The sequence below is a fragment of the Pieris rapae genome, chromosome 4 (genome assembly GCF_905147795.1).
Source record: "Pieris rapae chromosome 4, ilPieRapa1.1, whole genome shotgun sequence".
NCBI lineage: Eukaryota > Metazoa > Arthropoda > Insecta > Lepidoptera > Pieridae > Pieris > Pieris rapae.
Window position 1 is genome coordinate 8,508,577 of NC_059512.1, and position 18,979 is coordinate 8,527,555.

The following is an 18,979-nucleotide window of genomic DNA, read 5'->3' on the forward strand; positions in this document are numbered from 1 at the left end:
AGGGATCGGATGTATCGATGCGATCTTCCAGCACTCCGGGACAGTGCCAAGCGAGTACAGGTACCGGAAAAGGCGCGTTAAAACCGGAGCCAACTCAGGAGCACAAGTACGCAGCACAATTGGAGGAATACCATCCGGCCCGCTCGACTTATGTATGTCCAAGGAAGATAATGCTTTACGGACAGCACGTTGCCGGAATGTAACTTCCGGCATCGAAGAATCACACCGTGAAATGCTCGGTGGTGATCTCCCTCGGTCATCCAAAGTCGAGTTGGACGCGAAGAGACAGCCTAAAAGGTCGGCCTTCTCCTTCGCAGTGTGGGCCAGCGAGTCATCCTCCCTGTGCAATGGTGGAATGGAGGGCTGACAAAAATTCCCTTGGACAGCTTTGGCTAGAGACCAGAAGGCTCGAGTCCCCGAAGGGAGTTGGGCCAATCTCTCGCCAAATCTGGCAATGTGCTCTGACTTTGCTTTAGTGATTTCCCGTTTGAAGGACCTGGAGGCTGAGTTATATGCTTTTTTGAGTTCGCTGGTATTAGCATCACGAGATTTCGCCGCTTCTGCCCATGCCTTAAAGCATTCTCGCTTTCGACGCGAGGCTGTCTTGCAAGAACGCTTAAACCAGGGCTGAGACTTGCCACCGATCGGCACCGCAGAAAAAGGAATAAAGAGTTCCATTCCCTGCAGAACCACTTCGGCGACAGAGGCAGCGACGGAATCTGGAGCTTCAGACGAAAAGCAAATAGGCCCCCAAGGGTAGGACGCAAAGAAAGACCGCATCCCGTCCCAATCTGCTGACTTGTAGTGCCAAATACGGCGAAAACCCAAAAAGCGCGACCGCGAAGGGCGCGTAGATGGCACAGTACTCCGGACCACACAATGATCCGATGAACCCAATGGCGGGTCAACGGAGACTTGATAGTTCTCCGGATGCGAAGTCAGCAGAAGGTCCAACAAAGAGGGTTTATGACCGTCCACATCTGGTATTCGCGTAATCGCAGGGACCATTTGTGTCAGGTCGTAGGCTAAAGCAAAGTCGTGAAAGGATCTTCCCGCGTGATCGGTGGTTTCAGAGCCGAGCCAATCGGCATGGTGGGCGTTAAAATCGCCAAGTATCACGATTTCGGCGGTAGGAACCCTTTCAAGCAGGGAATCTGTAGCCATTTGGATGTGCTCGATGAGTCGGTCAGTTTCGTCATTTCCGCTATGGGACCTATACAGGCACGCATAGAATCGCGGATGGTCATCGCAGTCTATGCGGAGCCAGAGGTTAGATAGGTCCCTTCCTTCAAGCGTCCCGAGGCGACGAGAACAGATATCCTCTCTGACGTACACGCAAACTCCCGCCCGCGGCACAAATGAATGTTCCAATTTGTACCCCGGGTAGGAGAGGTAAGAAGTATCAGCCGGGGAGGATATCTGAGTCTCAGTGAGGAAGAATAAGGCCGGCTTCGCAGATTCAAGGTGAAAGTGAACCGCGCTTAGGTTTGAGTTGAGCCCCCTAACATTGGTGAAGTCCACTGTGAGCGTGGAAGGGGTTGCCTTCGGCGAATTCTTCCGTTTGCCCCGAGATCGAAACCTGAAACTAGAACTGGATGTTTTGTTTAGAGCGCAGTTTTTGCCCACCCCAGAATACGAAGGGCAGCCTGTGCATCCACCACCGGATACTGATTGTTCCGATGATGGACGCCCAGAGGGGGATTCTCCACGTGTGGTACCCCCCTGGGGTAATCTTTCTTTAAACTGCACCGTCATACTCTGGGGAAGGGGGGGGGATGGGCTCCGGGAGTCTCACTCACCGAACGAAACGCGAGTACAATAAGATAAACCTATTGCATCACTTCACGCCGGTTTTCTGTGAGACAGTGGTACTGCCCCGGTCGTGCCTGCCCATTTGGCTGAAGCCCGAAAGCAACAGCATGGCACTCCCACTAGGAAGGGGGTTGACTGATTGCACTGGTGAAATAACCTCTTTCACAGGTTATTTCACCAGTGGGCGATGGGGTCGTCAGGTCCCTACGCCAATAAAATATTTAATGTAAAGGAAGAATAGCAAAGCTAATTAATAAAAGATACCTAAGTTAATTTAACAATTTTTCAAACATTTTTTAGTTACATTAAATACATCTATTTGCTGGTAATTTGTGTTTTAATCTGAAGGTATACGATACATGACTGAGTTACTTAAATAGTTTGTATTAGACCGAGGAATTTGAAATACATAGTTAGGTTTGTCTTGTATTTTAAATTTAAACATTTATTAAACTCAATCGAAATCTTACTAATACAAACTTTACGATAGCTTTGACTAGTATCGGTACAGGCTATATACATATTTATATTTCACAAAGAGCTTCCATAATATAATATATATGTTGATATATTACCTGCCCTTCACTGTTGTATCAATCATACTTTAAAAACACGCAATAAGTTAATAAAAATATTTTATTTATAAGAGTTAATTAATAATTTGTTGCGTCCAAAACATAAATAATTTTAGTTAAATCGACGAAAGCGTGCATAATTCAGTAAAAAGAATTGTGAGGAAAGTTGATAAACGAGTTCACGACGCTATGAATACAATACAGCAAAAAATTGAGCAAATAATCGTCGCCTTCACGAATTTCGTAACTCAATAAATATAATCAGGTAACGCCTTTATTAAATAACTTTGTATGGATACTGAAGGTTTTTTTATCGTACGTGATGAAGCTGATGTTTTTACACCAGTTACACTTAACTTAAACTTCATATACATCCTAAGTCATTATTGCCACTATTTGCCAAAGTCATGATTATTTGATAACCTAATAGACAGGTAGTTCATGTCTTGTGCCTGACACACGCCGTCAACATTTAATCAGAGGCAAGCCGGTTTCATCACGATGTTTTCCTTCAACGTTAGAGAATAGAAAGAAAGTCCATTGGTGCACAGCCGGGGATTGAACCTACGACCTCAGGTACTCTGAAGCCACTAGGCCAACACTGCTGTATAAGATGTTATTACGTTTATTGTATATTATTCACCTGTAGATTATAATTAGATGAATTTATTTGTTTTTTTTGTATACTGTCCCATTGGGGTTATACTGCAAACGCGTTATTTTATAATCTATTTTAAGTTGCAATTCGTGTCATAATCAAGGTGTTGCTAAAGTATAATTGTCTTTTATTGCCAATTAAGCATTCGTGGTCAATGTGCTTCATAAACTGCATCTCGTGATACACTGTCAGTGAGTTTTTATTTATTCATTATTTTACATAGTTAGTTGACATGAGTTGTCGATTTTATAAGTTTTTTAGTTCTAGTTCTAGTTAAGATACTGATCGATCTTATCCTTCTTTGTCTCTCTAATTCGAATCTCGGACAAATACCTACGTAATTCGAAAGCAAGTTATATAAATTAGTTAATAACATAATTAGTTAGACTTTTCATTTTAAACTCTTTAATTAACAATTACACGATCAGAATCATCTAGCCGATAGATAATTATTTCTTGATTTAAAATATTACATAAAGCTGTTAAATGTTTTATAACAATTGTGTGAATAACAAAAAGTCTTTATTTACCATTGAAAGAAAAAAATGAATTGATAAAAAAATCGAGATACATATATATTATATAATCTGTGGTATTAAAATACAATGTTAATTATGAAGCTGGGTCTATACTTAAATTATCAGTTGGTCCCTAAAACATTATTTAAAGTATAAGCAAGTTTTGCTCTACAATAGTGTTCCCTCGGGCCGGCAATAGGTCTGACCCACGACAATTTGTAGGTGTTATTATGTATGACAGTTGGCCTCGCCTCAGTGCGCCGCGATTGACTACACGGGAGGCGTCACTCGTCAGCCTGTTCGAAATTTAAAAAAATCCGTGCGTTTTTTTAGTCCATGTCACTGAAAAATTGGCGGTAACAGTTTCCACACAGTCAACTGTCAAAATTTCGTGAAATTTATATATTTTTAGTGATGCCTGATAATTGTAGTGATTTTTAGTTAAGTGTTATGTGTTGTTAAAATTGGTTTACACAGAGACATTGCACGGCGTCCCGAAAATGTAAGTTTATAAACATTTTAAAAAATAACGCTAAGAATATATTTTCTTTAAACGAGTTCAGACCTCAATACCAAGTACCTATCTAGAAAATAAATTTGCTTATTAATAATAATATGAAATTATTTACAAATAATAACATGATTATCAATGATCAAGAAGTTAATACTTTGCCACTTAAACCTTGTCATACAGGAAGAATTTATTTTATTAATACAAGTTAGAATTATCAAAGTTCGAATATAAATGACACAATAATATTCATAATAGCAATTTCGATATCTCCTGTCGAATACACCAATGCGTTAAACCAAAATCATCTTGAAACGAAGCGGTTACTTGAGCCAATTTAGCAGCATTCACCGACCAGATACATATGACCTCTCGCATTCCCGTCACCCCAAGTAACAAATACTATAATAACCCAGCGGGCTAGTTCAACTTACACTGACCGTGGTTTAGCCAACGTACCGTTGTGTGCGTCTACTGATTCTACGCTTCCGCTCTATACCCTATGCTGAAATTGAGCAACTTGTAATACGTGCTTTAAAATGAAAGACAAAAGGTTCAATGTCAAATGAAGTAGAATTTACTACGCGAGTGGAAGATATTTTAGGGAAATTACAGCGGGTTTTACGTTAGAAACTAGCTTTTATATGCAGTTCTGATGAGTTCGATAGACCGTTAATTATGCAACTAAATTTATAAAATTCTGACGTAATAATGCCACACCTATTGGGTGAAAGCTTGAAATTTCTTTTCAATTTTATTCACTTTAGCCTTTAACCCGTTCATTGGCTTAAATGTCACAATTAAATGTTGAATAATTTCGAGTAAGTAACAACTACATTTTTTTTTAATTTTATAATTATACAATCAACATTCAGATTTCGAAAAAAATAAATAATTCATATTTGGAGTTTTAATTTAGTTCTGTCTCCATGACTTAAAAGAAGCATATTGTACAATCTCGAGGTCCTAAGGTTCATATCCGTCAAAAAAAATTGTTTTGGCTTAGTCGGCATAGACATGACAAGATGGTCAATATGGTAGAAATAAAGGCCACATGCCTCATCAACGTGCTATGGAGTTTATTAAATTTGTCAAACATTCATGGAGGATTAAATTTAAATGCTTTATTTCTTATATACATAGAAAGCAAGAAATCTATGAATGTCAATTTTACATTTAATTGCTCCAAAGTTGGATTTTTAAGGGGTTAATTCAAAACTTATTAAAATTATTTGGAATTTGAATTTTTGTTTCGTTAACAACTTCCTAGTGAATTCTTCCTAAAACCTAACATTAAAGTTAGGAAAGTGATTAATTTTTTTCATATCAAAAATCATGTATGTAAGATACTGAGGTTTGGCGCAAAAACCCAGATGCTGCAGCTGAAAGCCAGCATCAATTGGCGGGAATAATTATTTTTTTATACGTATGCCATAAGTCTGTTTGGTGGTTGATGCCAAAGCATAATAGTCGAGTATAAGTATTTTGTTGTCACAGATTTTGACAATGCTTTCCATTTCGAAATAATGCGAAATACATATATGTATATTTTTTTTATATTATTAAATTTAATTCCAACACATATTTACAGTATTTACAATATTATTAACATTCATAGTAAAAATATGAAATCGATAAATAGACAATTACAATAAATCCTTTAAATGCACTAACACCGTTGGCTCTCGAATCCAAAAAGTGTCTTAGCCTCTGAAATGAGAATCTTCTACTAGTTCTACCAGTCTACTAGTCTCCGTTACCAGGCCGGCTCAGGTAAGCTGCCTTCGCTGGATTGAAATACTACAAATATAATGTAAATATACTTTATAGTTTTCTAATATCACTTTAAGGCTTGAACAGTGCTCAAATCGGTCAACTAGCCCTAGTTTAAATTAAATTGTTGGAAGAACTGTCGCTCATATGCATTTGAAAAAAATATATTTTGTGGGTTGAAGCCTACTGTATCGATTGATAAAATCAAAAAAGATAAAAGCAATACCAATTTCCCAAAAAAAAAATTACCATCGAACCGTAGATTAGACATAAATTACAAATTCGCTCCAAAACGGTTTATGCGATTTATTTTAATCTTACACGTATTATTAGATATAGCATATATTATTATTTTGATAAAAAAAATTTTGTATTAATTCGTTTCCTGGGCATGGAAAGTAATAAAAGGTAAATAAACTCAAGCGCAATGGGCTTCCCTCCGCAATTTCACACCCGCGAGCCCTGCATGCGGCTTGTCTTCAGTCCACCTCAACGCTTTGCGACGGGAGGACTACGCTTGTGTGTCGAAGCCAATAATAATTAAATATTTGCGTATTTTAGTTTTTACCCGCGGATTTTTTTAGAAATGCCAAAATATAAAAAGAAATATCAAGTGAGGCGAGGACATGAACTTCGGAAATTATTGTATGTTATAAGTATATGTATATAAGTACCTACCCAAACAAAACTCAAATTTAGAGTTGTCAAGTTTCAAGTGCAACTTGTACAACCAAGTAAAATAAGTTGCTGAACCTGATACCTGATGGAATCTGAAAGTGGGTACTGGATCTCGAGGATGGTAAGCAGTAGACATACCGACATTGAGCTCGTTGTAATCAGCTCAGCGAGACGATACTAGAAATGTGACTAAATGAACCTGATGATGGACTCCGAAGGTGGGTACTGGGTCTCGAGGATGGCAAGCAGTAGACATACCGTCATTGAGCTCGTTGTAATCAGCTCAGCGAGACGATACTAGAAATGTGACTAAATGAACCTGATGATGGACTCCGAAGGTGGGTACTGGGTCTCGAGGATGGCAAGCAGTAAACATACCGTCATTGAGCTCGTTGTAATCAGCTCAGCGAGACGATACTAGAAATGTGACTATATGAACCTGATGATGGACTCCGAAGGTGGGTACAGAGTCTCGAGGATGATAAGCATTAGACATACCATCATTGAGCTCGTTGTAATCAGCTTAGCGAAACGATACTAGAAATGTGACTATATGAACCTGATGATGGACTCCGAAGGTGGATACTGAGTCTCGAGGATGGTAAACAGTAGACATACCGTCATTGAGCTCGTTGTAATCAGCTCAGCGAGACGATACAAGAAATTTGACTATATGAACCTGATAATGGTCTCCGAAGTTGGGGACCGGATCTCGAGGATGGTAAGCAGTAGACATGCCGTCATTGAGCTCGTTGTAATCAGCTCAGCAAGACGATACTAGAAATGTGACTATATGAACCTGATGATGAACTCCGAAGGTGGGTACTGGATCTCGAGGATGGTAAGCAGTAGACATATCGTCATTGAGCTCGTTGTAATCAGCTTAGCGAAACGATACTAGAATTGTGACTATATGAACCTGATGATGGACTCCGAAGGTGGATACTGAGTCTCGAGGATGGTAAACAGTAGACATACCGTCATTGAGCTCGTTGTAATCAGCTCAGCGAGACGATACAAGAAATTTTACTATATGAACCTGATAATGGTCTCCGAAGGTGGGGACCGGATCTCGAGGATGGTAAACAGTAGACATACCGTCATTGAGCTCGTTGTAATCAGCTTAGCGAGACGATACAAGAAATTTGACTATATGAACCTGATAATGGTCTCCGAAGGTGGGGACCGGATCTCGAGGATGGTAAGCAGTAGACATGCCGTCATTGAGCTCGTTGTAATCAGCTCAGCGAGACGATACTAGAAATGTGTTATATGAACCTGATGGTGGACTCCGAAGGTGGGTACTGGGTCTGATCGACTCTGATTTCATTTTCGGGCTTAGATATAACATGCTGCACTCGTAGGTTTCAGAACCAAGAAAAATATTTAAAATTTCAACTGGAAGACGAATCGTTGAAATTGATTATTTTTTCAATAAACTCAAAGAAATATAGTGGTATTATAGTAAATATTACCTAATATTTATTTAATATTAAATATTAATAAGTTCATATAGTCACATTTCTAGTATCGTCTCGCTGAGCTGATTACAACGAGCTCAATGATGGTATGTCTACTGCTTACCATCCTCGAGATCCAGTACCCACCTTCGGAGTCCATTATCAGGTTCATATAACACATTTCTAGTATCGTCTCGCTAAGCTGAATACAACGAGCTCAATGACGGTATGTCTGCTGCTTACCATCCTCGAGATCCAGTACCAACCATCAGAGTCCATCGTCAGCTGATGATGATGACTCGGTTTCGGTATTTTAGCAATACTGACATTAAAAAGTTTTAACCTCAGAACGAATTAAACATGTAAAAAAATCATGTATGTACTAGTTAAGTAATTGGCAGCCACCATTTTTTCTAGACCAATATTTATTTATAAATTTTTATATTTAGCTAATAATTGGTTTCGTATTCACGTAGTTTTGTTAGACTATTCACTATTTTGTTAGACTAGATGGCGTTAGTAAATTATTGTTTGTAGTAGAGGTCAAATCCTCAAAGTCATCGGCGTATGTTAGAGTCTTAAATAGAAAACGATTTTCATAGATCGCATACAAATTTGCGTCATTTGTAAGCGAGTGGATAATTTTTGATTTCTCTCTAATTACAGATAAATGATATACATAGAGAAACATGGGCTTACGGCTGAGACGAGGCTTATATACCCTACTTACGTTAATGTTATATGGGATAGCTGATATTAATACAAGTCTCCCTGTCGATATAGCATCTGAAGAAAAAGGTGAATTTAATTCTTTTAAAAATACTATATCATATACGCTACAAATTCAAATTACAAAATCATTTATTCAACATAATGTACACTGACACAGGAACGTCAACAAAAAGCTTTTAAGGTCAAATATCTATTTCGTGATCATGAAATAGGTGGCCTTTCTGTCTAACACGCCATCAAGTTTTTGAGTCTAAGGAATGCCAGATTCCACTCGATGTTTTTTTTCCTAAAACTTTTGAACTACGGACTCAGATACGAGTCGCTGAAAATGGCCAAGTTACATTTCCAAATTATTAATAAACTTTATTAAATAAGTAATGACTAAGTCGTTAAAGTTACTCATTAATTATCAATTTTAGGTTAAAACCTAAACTACAACTTTATTGTTAATCTAATTTTTCAGTTTTCTATAGAAATGGATTTCGAATTGAATTTATATTGAAATCTCTAGTTAACTAGCTATTTCCAATATTTTAAATAAGAGTCTAGAGACCATTTTGATATATCTCAATCCCTTTAGAAAACAATTAGATCCAGTTCTGTGAGTCTTTTGGTCTCGACTTTTGTTCAATAAGACAGAGGTTGTTAGTTAATTCTTCTTTTCTTTTCCATTACATCGATATTCGATATTTAAGAATCCATAAGATTAGCTTTTTGGTATCTAGTAAGGTTACCTAAATATATAAAAAAATTATATAACATTTGGTTCTACATCTTGCACTCATAATTTTTATGTTTTAGTAGTTCTCTTACTAGGGTTGCCTGGAAGAGATCGCTTATTAGCGAAAAGGCCGCTGCTATTTTTTCGTTATTATATGTATTGAAACGATTAGTGAATAAATAAATAAATAAAAATTTTCAAATGCAGCGACAAACCAACAAGGCGAAAAGCCAGTAAAATTTAGATTATCAGTTCACGTTGAATTGTGTTAGAAACAGCTAAAACAATTTGTTTCAACAAATAGATTAATTATTTTCAAATATAGTTGTTCAAGCAACAACGCAAGGTCAAACATCAACATCGGCTCTCCCAACAACGACAATTACTACCACCTACGCAACAGCCATTCCGCCAGTGCCGCCCAGTAATAGAGATCGGTACCTGACCTTCGCGGAGTCCGGTCATCATCAGACCTTTATGTTCGCCAAGGACAACACATATATACAGTTGGATGGTGATATTATACAGAGATTTCAGTTAAGGTAATATATTTTGAAATGTTGCGAAATTTAGATTAATGACTGTCTCATTCATTAATGACTTTGAATTAATGTCTAGGCTAATTGAAACGAAACTATGGCAATATTTAGTAAGGTTGTAAAATTATTACTTCAAATTTTATGGTGTTTTTATTAAAAATAAACACAAAATTAATCAAGTTTTTCCGAACCGATTCGACTTAATATCCTTCAAGAAAAAAGCGTACCAATTCTTAAACGCAGTCGCGAGCCCTTTGACATTGAGGGTCCATGGCGGCGGTATCGTTTACCATCAGGTTAGCCTCCTGCCCGCTTGCTTTCTATTAAAAAAAACATAGGTCTCAAGTTTAAGATGCAATCACCGTTTACAGCAACACTGGTTTTCAGTGGGCCCATACTGTCTTTAACCGTCAGCTACACTCATTTTACAACAATTGAGTAAAAATAAAACTCAAAAAAATTAAATGACTAATGTGTAGATTATAATTACTTATAAGTGAACACTGGCCGTCTAGCCCAAATCTTTCTTAACTGATTTTTTGCTACTTTGAAATAATATTTGTATTTATTAAAAAGTCTGTAATATGTTGTTTGTTTATTCAAATACTTCTTAGTCGTTCTAATGAAAATTTTGTATAGAGTACCGATGCCCACAAACAAGGCATGGGCCAAACAATTTTCCGTATCTTTTTATAATTTTTCGTTAGGCATTAGTGATGTTCGGTATAGGAAACCCTGGATTCTAGTTTTCCTATGACTGCAAGTGCCTTCAAAGTTCAAAGCTTCGTCATTATTATTTATTAATTTCAGATTATGTAGAGAAATATCATTTAAGTTTCGCACCAGACTTCCGCATGGTCTTTTGGTGTATCATAATGTTAAGAACCCAGTCTTCAAAATGCAGCCATATGCATTGTATGTCATAGTGGAGAAGGGAGAACTAAAAGGTAAATGAATACTCCAATAATTTATAAACGCTTGTGTCACATAAATTTAATACTGTGTGGACTTCACACCAAACCACACTTTGTCCTGCATGATAGTTAAGACGATGAGCATATTAAACAATATATGAAAGTAACGACTCCAGTGCCATCTGCCGGGCTGATTTGTAAAAAAAAACATTCAAATCGATCCAGCCGTTTAAAAAGAGTTCAGTGACGTACACACGTACAGTAGAACAACATGAGTACATTAAATGCATGATGAAATTTAATACATAATAAGACAAAATGTTTAGTAAACTTATATAATTAGTATCAAAAATCCAATCAACGTATATGTTGGCGACTCATAAATAGAAATATAAATATATTGTAAGTTAGGTTTGAAAATTGTAACTCTATAGATAGAAAATATGTGCGAGTGTTAAGAGTTATAAGTTAGACAAAATATGTATACAGATTTAAGTGAGAAATATGTTATGAATGTAAATATATTAAATAAATAAATATAATACTTCGCCGAATAAAAGGGTCACAGCTCTCGACGCGATATACCGGCGCAAATGTATATAAGCGTAGCTCTCGTCGCGGTATACTCGTGGAGTACTTAAGCTCAGCGCGGGCGAGTCTCGAGGCAGTCACGGTGCACACGCGCAGTCGCGGTTCAGACTTGACACGGTGCACACGCGCAGTCTCGGTTCAGACGTGACATGGTGCAGACGCGCGTAGAGACTCGGGCTCTTTCCTCTATCCCGTGACAACGAGCTGTGATCCAAGAATAATCGGCGAAGCAAGAAATAAGAACAAGGCGCAGTTTCACTTCAAGACAACATCTACAATTACGCACTAGCAGGGGTGCGTGGGTCGAGGCGGTACCAGCGTTACGTCGAGCCGTCTTGACAAACGAGTACGCAGTCAAACCCCACCGGTATACAAAGCCGCACCGAGGTTACTTAGGTTACCGCACGGGTGTTATCAAACGAACACGATTTAAACGTATTATACCGTGCGGGCCTGAGTATATCTGCGAGTGACGTCGTGGGGTGATTGGCACCGCACGCAACAGTGGTCCTTCGAGCCGGATCCTGCAACAATTCAAGTGGAGTGAATCAAGAAGTGAATATTGCGAGAAGAAAATGCCAATCACAAGATCACAGAATGGGATGCAGCGAGGAGAATCGACGTTGACTGTTACCTCCGCCACTAGGTCCGAAGTTCAGACCACAGGCGAAGAGAAAACGATCGAGCAGTCCACGTCGACGAGCGCAGCCAGCCAATCAGAGCAAGCATTGACTCTGATTCCAGCGGGTTATACCCGGCGGGCCGCATCGAGAACCGTATCAAAAGCCAGCTCAAGAAGACTAGCCGAGGCCAGAGAAGAGTTGGCTCGCTGCGAGCTGCGGGAAGCGCAGGCTGCAGCACACCTGGCCAGATTACGATTAGAAGCAGAAACGGAAGAGGACGACTCCGTTATAGAAGACGTCAACGATGACCATGAAGAAAAGGTAGCAAACTGGATGCGCTCATCGGAACAAAAGCCAGAAGAAATAGAAACAAAGAGCGACATTCGAGCAATAGCCGACGCAATAAAGGAAGTCATGATGAACCATGTAATGCCGCAACCGAAATACATTCAAGAGCTGCCAATATTTGAAGGGGACAGCTCCGAATGGACTGCGTTCCGAGTTGTATACGAAGATACATCTCCCATGTTCTCGAACGTTCAGAACATGGCGCGGCTGCGTAAGGCGATTAAAGGCACGGCGAGAGAGAGTATTAAGAGCCTCTTGTACTCAGAAACGAAGCCAGAAGAAGTTATTAACGCTTTACGCCGAAGATTTGGTAGACCCGACGCATTGGTGTTAGCCGAACTTGAGAAATTAAAAGCGCTTCACAGAACGACGGAGAATCCCAGAGACATATGCGTTTTCGCAAGCCAAATAAACAACAGTGTAGCCGCCATAAAAGGATTGAAGAAACCGCAATACCTGTACTCACCGGAAATTATGAAAATTATCATCGAGAAGATGCCTGCGATTCTGAGATTCAGATGGTACGACTACACGGCTGCGAGGGGAGAGGAATCGTTCTCAGATATTCAAACAATAAGCGATTTCCTCAATTTAGAAGCGGATAAATGCGGCGCATTCGCGGTAGTCGAAGACAGCAAAAGTGTACGACCGAGCGCAACGATAAGAAGACCGGTGAAACAGGCTACTTTTAATATTGCTGAAAAGAGTAGACCAGAAGAAATCAAGTGCCCGGTTTGTGAAGGCAACCATAAGCTCAAAGACTGCCAAAGATTTCTGAATGCAGCAGTCAACGACAGATGGGAAACGGTTAAGAGGCTTAAGGTTTGCTTCAAGTGCCTCGTTGGAAAGCATCGAAAAGAAACATGCCGAAGACCACCGTGCAAGTTGTGTCGAAGATGGCATCATAGCTTGTTACATGTGACATCGGAGAGCGAACAATGTCATGAAGAGGCAGCGACCAAGACAGCGACGGTCAATACAATTAGTACACCAAAAGCTATTTTAAAGATGCTTAAGGTGGAGATCTACGGACCGACTGGGAGCAAACAAGTACTGGCGCTGCTAGATGAAGGCTCAACGGTGACACTGCTAGACGAAAATGTGGCTGCTAGCATCGGCATTAAGGGTCCTCGCGAAACCTTAAATATAGAAACTATCGGCGGAGGACAAATGAAAAATCACGAATCAATGATTGTAGATATCAAAGTGAAAGGGATAAGACAATGCAAGAAGAGCACACTTAAGCGGGCAAGGACTATCAAAGAGCTGAAATTAGCCCCACAACTCATCGATAAAACCCGACTTAAGAAGTGTCAGCACTTGCGGGGTTTACTGCAAGACGTGTGTTACGAAGCTGAGGCGCCGAAGCTGCTCATTGGCCAAGACAATTGGCAATATATTGTCTCGTTACAGATACGACGTGGAAAGCCAGGGCAGCCGGTGGCATCAAGAACAAAGTTAGGATGGGTTATCCATGGCTACGATAACAACGGCGTGTCTCCGATAAATTATGTAAACACATGTGCACATGCAAGAGTCGTCGAAAACAAAATAAATCAGCCAGTGAGAGAACATCTTAATATTGAGTCTTTGTGGGTTCAGCCGAAGAAGCCTTCAACCGATATAGAACAGCGAGCACTAGAAATATTGGAAAGAACCAGTCGACAATTGGAAGATGGCAGGTACGAGGTCGGTCTGTTGTGGAAAAGTGAAGACTTACAACTTCCAAACAATTACACAGCAGCTCTCAACAGATTTCAAGGCATAGAAAAAAAGCTGCGTAAGGACGCTAAGTTAAAATATGAATATAGTGCGCAGATTGAAAATCTTTTGAAAAGCAACTACGCTGAAGAAGCACCAGTCGACTGCAGATCCAACAAAAAATGGTACCTGCCTCATTTCCCAGTGGTTCACCCTCTTAAAAAGAAGCTGAGAATTGTCTTCGACGCTGCGGCAAAATACAACGGAGTGAGCCTCAACGACGTTCTGCTGTCCGGACCGGACTTACTACAGTCAATATTTGGAGTGCTACTGCGATTCCGTCAAGGCCCTGTAGCGATAGCGGCTGATATAAAAGAAATGTTTCTGCAGGTGAAAATATCGGAAGAAGATAGAGACAGTCTTAGGTCCCTATGGCGGAAAGACGAAGAAGAGTGGCCAGCTCCGCGAAGTTTTAAAAAAGAAAAAAGCGAGGAAGACAAAACGACGGAGCAGGTGAATATACTTCGGCACAGAGAAATTACTCCGGTTCCTGAAAACTTTTCATCGCGGACAAGATTGTGGAGATCGACTGCCAGAGTACTACAATTCATCAATCTTTGCAAAGAAAAGAAGCTGTCAAAGCATGAGTGTCGCAATAAAAGTGCAAAAAAGAGGCAATTCCTTCCAATCGGTGCGATACACCTATTAAGAGCGGAGGAGGTTCTGATCGCCCAGTGTCAGCAAAGCAGCTTTAAACAAGATATTATAAATCTCATGCAAGGGCGAAAGACGGAGAATCAAAGCCAATTGAAAAGGCTAGACGTCACTATAAAAAATAAACTTATAAGACTACAAGGGAGAGCAAAAACAGTAGCGGGCATCGATAATGACTACTTAACACCCATTGTACTGGGTGGCAGGAGCGTCATTGGGAGATTGATAATTAAACATTACCACGAGAAATACAACCATGGAGTGTTACGAAGACCATCGTCAAGGATCGTGATCTTGGTGCCTGCGAAGTCGCCGTGCAGTAACGACGGTGCTGCGCACGAGGGGGAGAATGTTGGCGACTCATAAATAGAAATATAAATATATTGTAAGTTAGGTTTGAAAATTGTAACTCTATAGATAGAAAATATGTGCGAGTGTTAAGAGTTATAAGTTAGACAAAATATGTATACAGATTTAAGTGAGAAATATGTTATGAATGTAAATATATTAAATAAATAAATATAATACTTCGCCGAATAAAAGGGTCACAGCTCTCGACGCGATATACCGGCGCAAATGTATATAAGCGTAGCTCTCGTCGCGGTATACTCGTGGAGTACTTAAGCTCAGCGCGGGCGAGTCTCGAGGCAGTCACGGTGCACACGCGCAGTCGCGGTTCAGACTTGACACGGTGCACACGCGCAGTCTCGGTTCAGACGTGACATGGTGCAGACGCGCGTAGAGACTCGGGCTCTTTCCTCTATCCCGTGACAACGAGCTGTGATCCAAGAATAATCGGCGAAGCAAGAAATAAGAACAAGGCGCAGTTTCACTTCAAGACAACATCTACAATTACGCACTAGCAGGGGTGCGTGGGTCGAGGCGGTACCAGCGTTACGTCGAGCCGTCTTGACAAACGAGTACGCAGTCAAACCCCACCGGTATACAAAGCCGCACCGAGGTTACTTGGGTTACCGCACGGGTGTTATCAAACGAACACGATTTAAACGTATTATACCGTGCGGGCCTGAGTATAACTCTGGTGTCGTCGTGGGGTGATTGGCGCACATTCAATAGTATAATTATTTTAATATGTTAGATAAAAACAAGATAATATCGATGCAATTTGAAACTATTTCTACCGTCATTTTAATAAAAATTCTATAATTTGTCAATCATATATACGGTATGATATATCACAGTACATTTAACCTATAAACCGTTGAATGAACGTCGTATGACGACACGTAAAATATGAATTTCGTGCCTCAAAAATGTATTGCTTTATTTCACATATTTTAAATCTTTGACGGTCATCATTTTGACAGTTGACTATTCAGTTATATATTTTCAGTGGTTCACGTGTTCGGAAAGCATCTCACTTCAGTGACAGTGGGCAGAGCTCTGAATAGGGACCAATGGCATAGTGTAGTCGTCACAATAGACGTGCACGGAGCAAGGCTTATAGCAAAAGTCGATCATATGAAGGAAGAGGTGTACTTGAAGGTAAATCCTTTAATGAGCTTGTACACCAAAACTTAGCGTTAAAATGAGTGTCAGCGAGATTCCTGTAAAATCCTCTCGCCCATTCGATTTGGGAATTGGTAGTTAATTCATTATGTATTTTAAATCTTTATTTTTTTAATATTGACGTTTGTAAGTGTACATACGGATTTGATTTGTTAATCATATTGGTATGTGCTCTTTTCTCGGATCCGATTGAAGGATCATAGTAGCCGAAAAATGTGCCAGGGGTTGAATGCAATGTATTAGTTGAAATAAAACAATTCAATTACAGGGACTCAGTTTCGACACGAACTATGGCATTACGGACAACCTTACGTCAGTGATTCTTATTGGAGGTAAAAATAGATATAATTCTCGCTCTTTCCTCAATACAGTCACGAATTTATGCTTATTATTTATATTTTTGATTTTATCTGTTGTAATAAAATATAATTTTATATTTTATTTTTCCTTTTCATTATCAATTATGACATAAAGATTTAAAACAGAATTTGTGATGCATAATATTGAATATTAAGTATCTATTTCTATTATCCCAATTGATAATATTATGTAAAATCTTTACTTTCATCCTACATAGTACATATACGTCCGATACGACACTTATATTTTTAGTTATTGACCAAATACCGTTATGTTACCAATTGTTCACTAATCACCTTTAGCGTGTTTTATAGTACATGCAGCGCCATCTAGTTTATTAAATGTCTTAGGGTCTAAACTACTTCATGTTCGGTTCACTCTGACTCTAAATTTGTACAAAAGAAACAAATGCGCTTAATTTTTTTAAATTACTTGTCAGATAATATAAGATAGTTAATGTATTTAATATCAAAATTTTAAAAAATGCGATTTAATAGTCTCATTAATAATTTCTACTACTATTAGCCGGACTATCACCAAGTGGCTGCCACCTTATGATGAAAACCATAAAATTAATTTCCATAGAAAATATTCATTATACGTTAAAAATACCCTCATAATTTTTAGGTCTAAGCTCCGAAGAGAAGCTCCACGGAGTAAAGTACATAATAGAATCGTTCGTCGGTTGTATTAGCGATATGGTATTGAGTTCTGGTAAAGCTGCCTCCGATCTCCTCCCAATTGTACCGTTAATTGCCACAAAACATGAAAACGTAAAGGAAGGCTGTATTAACAAGTGTAAAACTGTGCAAAATTTGTGCTTCGAAGGTTCTAGATGTATCAATGAATATAACGGATATAGGTGTGATTGCTTTGGGACGTTATATGAAGAGCAACTGTGCGATGTTTATAGTAAGTATTTAATATTTTAAAGAAAACACTAAACTGATAATTATTTTACATAATTTTAAATTTTTCCGACGTTTCGCGTGCTTTACTGCGTGCGTGGTCATGGTGACTGAAGACAAAAGGTGTTGAATGTCAAAAAGTATCACAGTTGTAAAAAAAAGTTATATTATCTAGATTTATTTCGGAAACAGTTTATAATCATACATAGCTTCAATCCGAAGTTAGGTCTAGGTGGCATAAAAATCTATAACTATGTTCAAGTTGTATATTCTAGTAATTTTATATTTAGAACTCGTGTTTGTAACGGTACAATTAAACAGTGTGAATAATAAATAAATAAATTATTATTTATTTATTATTTAATTTTTTTTTCGATTCGCCAAAGAAGTATAACTTCTAACGCGTGTACATAAGTACACACACTCTTTTTTATTTTAAACTTGTGTCAAACAATTAACTATATTGGCGCAGTTATAAATTGACTTTCACTGTAATCATAACCGCAAATTAAACTAATGATATTAAAATATGGATAAGTCGGTAGATAAAGGTTGCGCAAAGTATTGCACTCGCGACAATATATCGAGTTACGTGCGCTACCGGGTGTATGACACTTAAGAGATTATTAAAGGAAAATATGAGTAAAAATATAAATAATTTACGGATTTAAATATTTTACAAAGCGTTAGTCATTTATAAATAACTTATATTATTTTGTTCATATTTCTGTTTAGGAATATTGTAACATGCTTTTTCATATTGTTTCTGGGAAGTAATGTTTGAAATAAAAGAGATAGGGGGTACAGATTGGAAAATAGAAGCGAAGATGAGAGAGAAATGCAAGAATTCGGAGGAGCCCTTAATCGGAGTCCATGTACATATTAAATAAATAAAACTTAATTAAATTCTTATTACTATTTCTTTTAGTTGATCTGGGTTATAAAAAATGATTTAGGTTATTTTGTTGGTTTATGTAGAAATCACCACTGTCATGTTCGCCCAAGCTTTACCAAGTTAAATATGAAAATGAATTTATATAAAACAGATATTAATTAATGACGCAACGTATTGCAGCGGCGACAATATTGACATTACGTGGTTCCAGTTACGTGTCCTATCGGGTTTATGATTGGAAAGACCGCGTTCACTCCACCAACACGAGAATCAGCCTGCATTTTAAGGTATTATTATTACGTAATGTCATTTTCCTTGCTAAAAATATGTTTTTCAAATCCTACTCAGCTTGATAGGAGTGGAGTCAGGGAATTTATTATAACATCCATATATAGAGATTTTTAAGCTTTGGTGTATC

General features: G+C 38.5%; 1 protein-coding gene across 2 annotated transcripts in view; it reads left to right on the plus strand.

Annotated features, from left to right (window-relative positions):
• Nucleotides 1-3,820: 3,820 nt before the first annotated feature.
• The window catches only part of LOC111003094 (contactin-associated protein-like 2), a 37,148-nt gene continuing 21,989 nt past the window's right edge, over nucleotides 3,821-18,979 (plus strand). For both annotated transcript variants that reach the window (XM_045628109.1, XM_022273458.2), the window contains exons 1-8: nucleotides 3,821-4,065; nucleotides 8,652-8,783; nucleotides 9,764-9,980; nucleotides 10,788-10,924; nucleotides 16,223-16,374; nucleotides 16,667-16,730; nucleotides 17,386-17,670; nucleotides 18,742-18,848. In XM_045628109.1, the coding sequence (XP_045484065.1) occupies nucleotides 8,675-8,783; nucleotides 9,764-9,980; nucleotides 10,788-10,924; nucleotides 16,223-16,374; nucleotides 16,667-16,730; nucleotides 17,386-17,670; nucleotides 18,742-18,848 (1,071 nt within the window). In that variant the 5' untranslated portion in view covers nucleotides 3,821-4,065; nucleotides 8,652-8,674. The remainder of the gene's footprint in view (nucleotides 4,066-8,651; nucleotides 8,784-9,763; nucleotides 9,981-10,787; nucleotides 10,925-16,222; nucleotides 16,375-16,666; nucleotides 16,731-17,385; nucleotides 17,671-18,741; nucleotides 18,849-18,979) is intronic.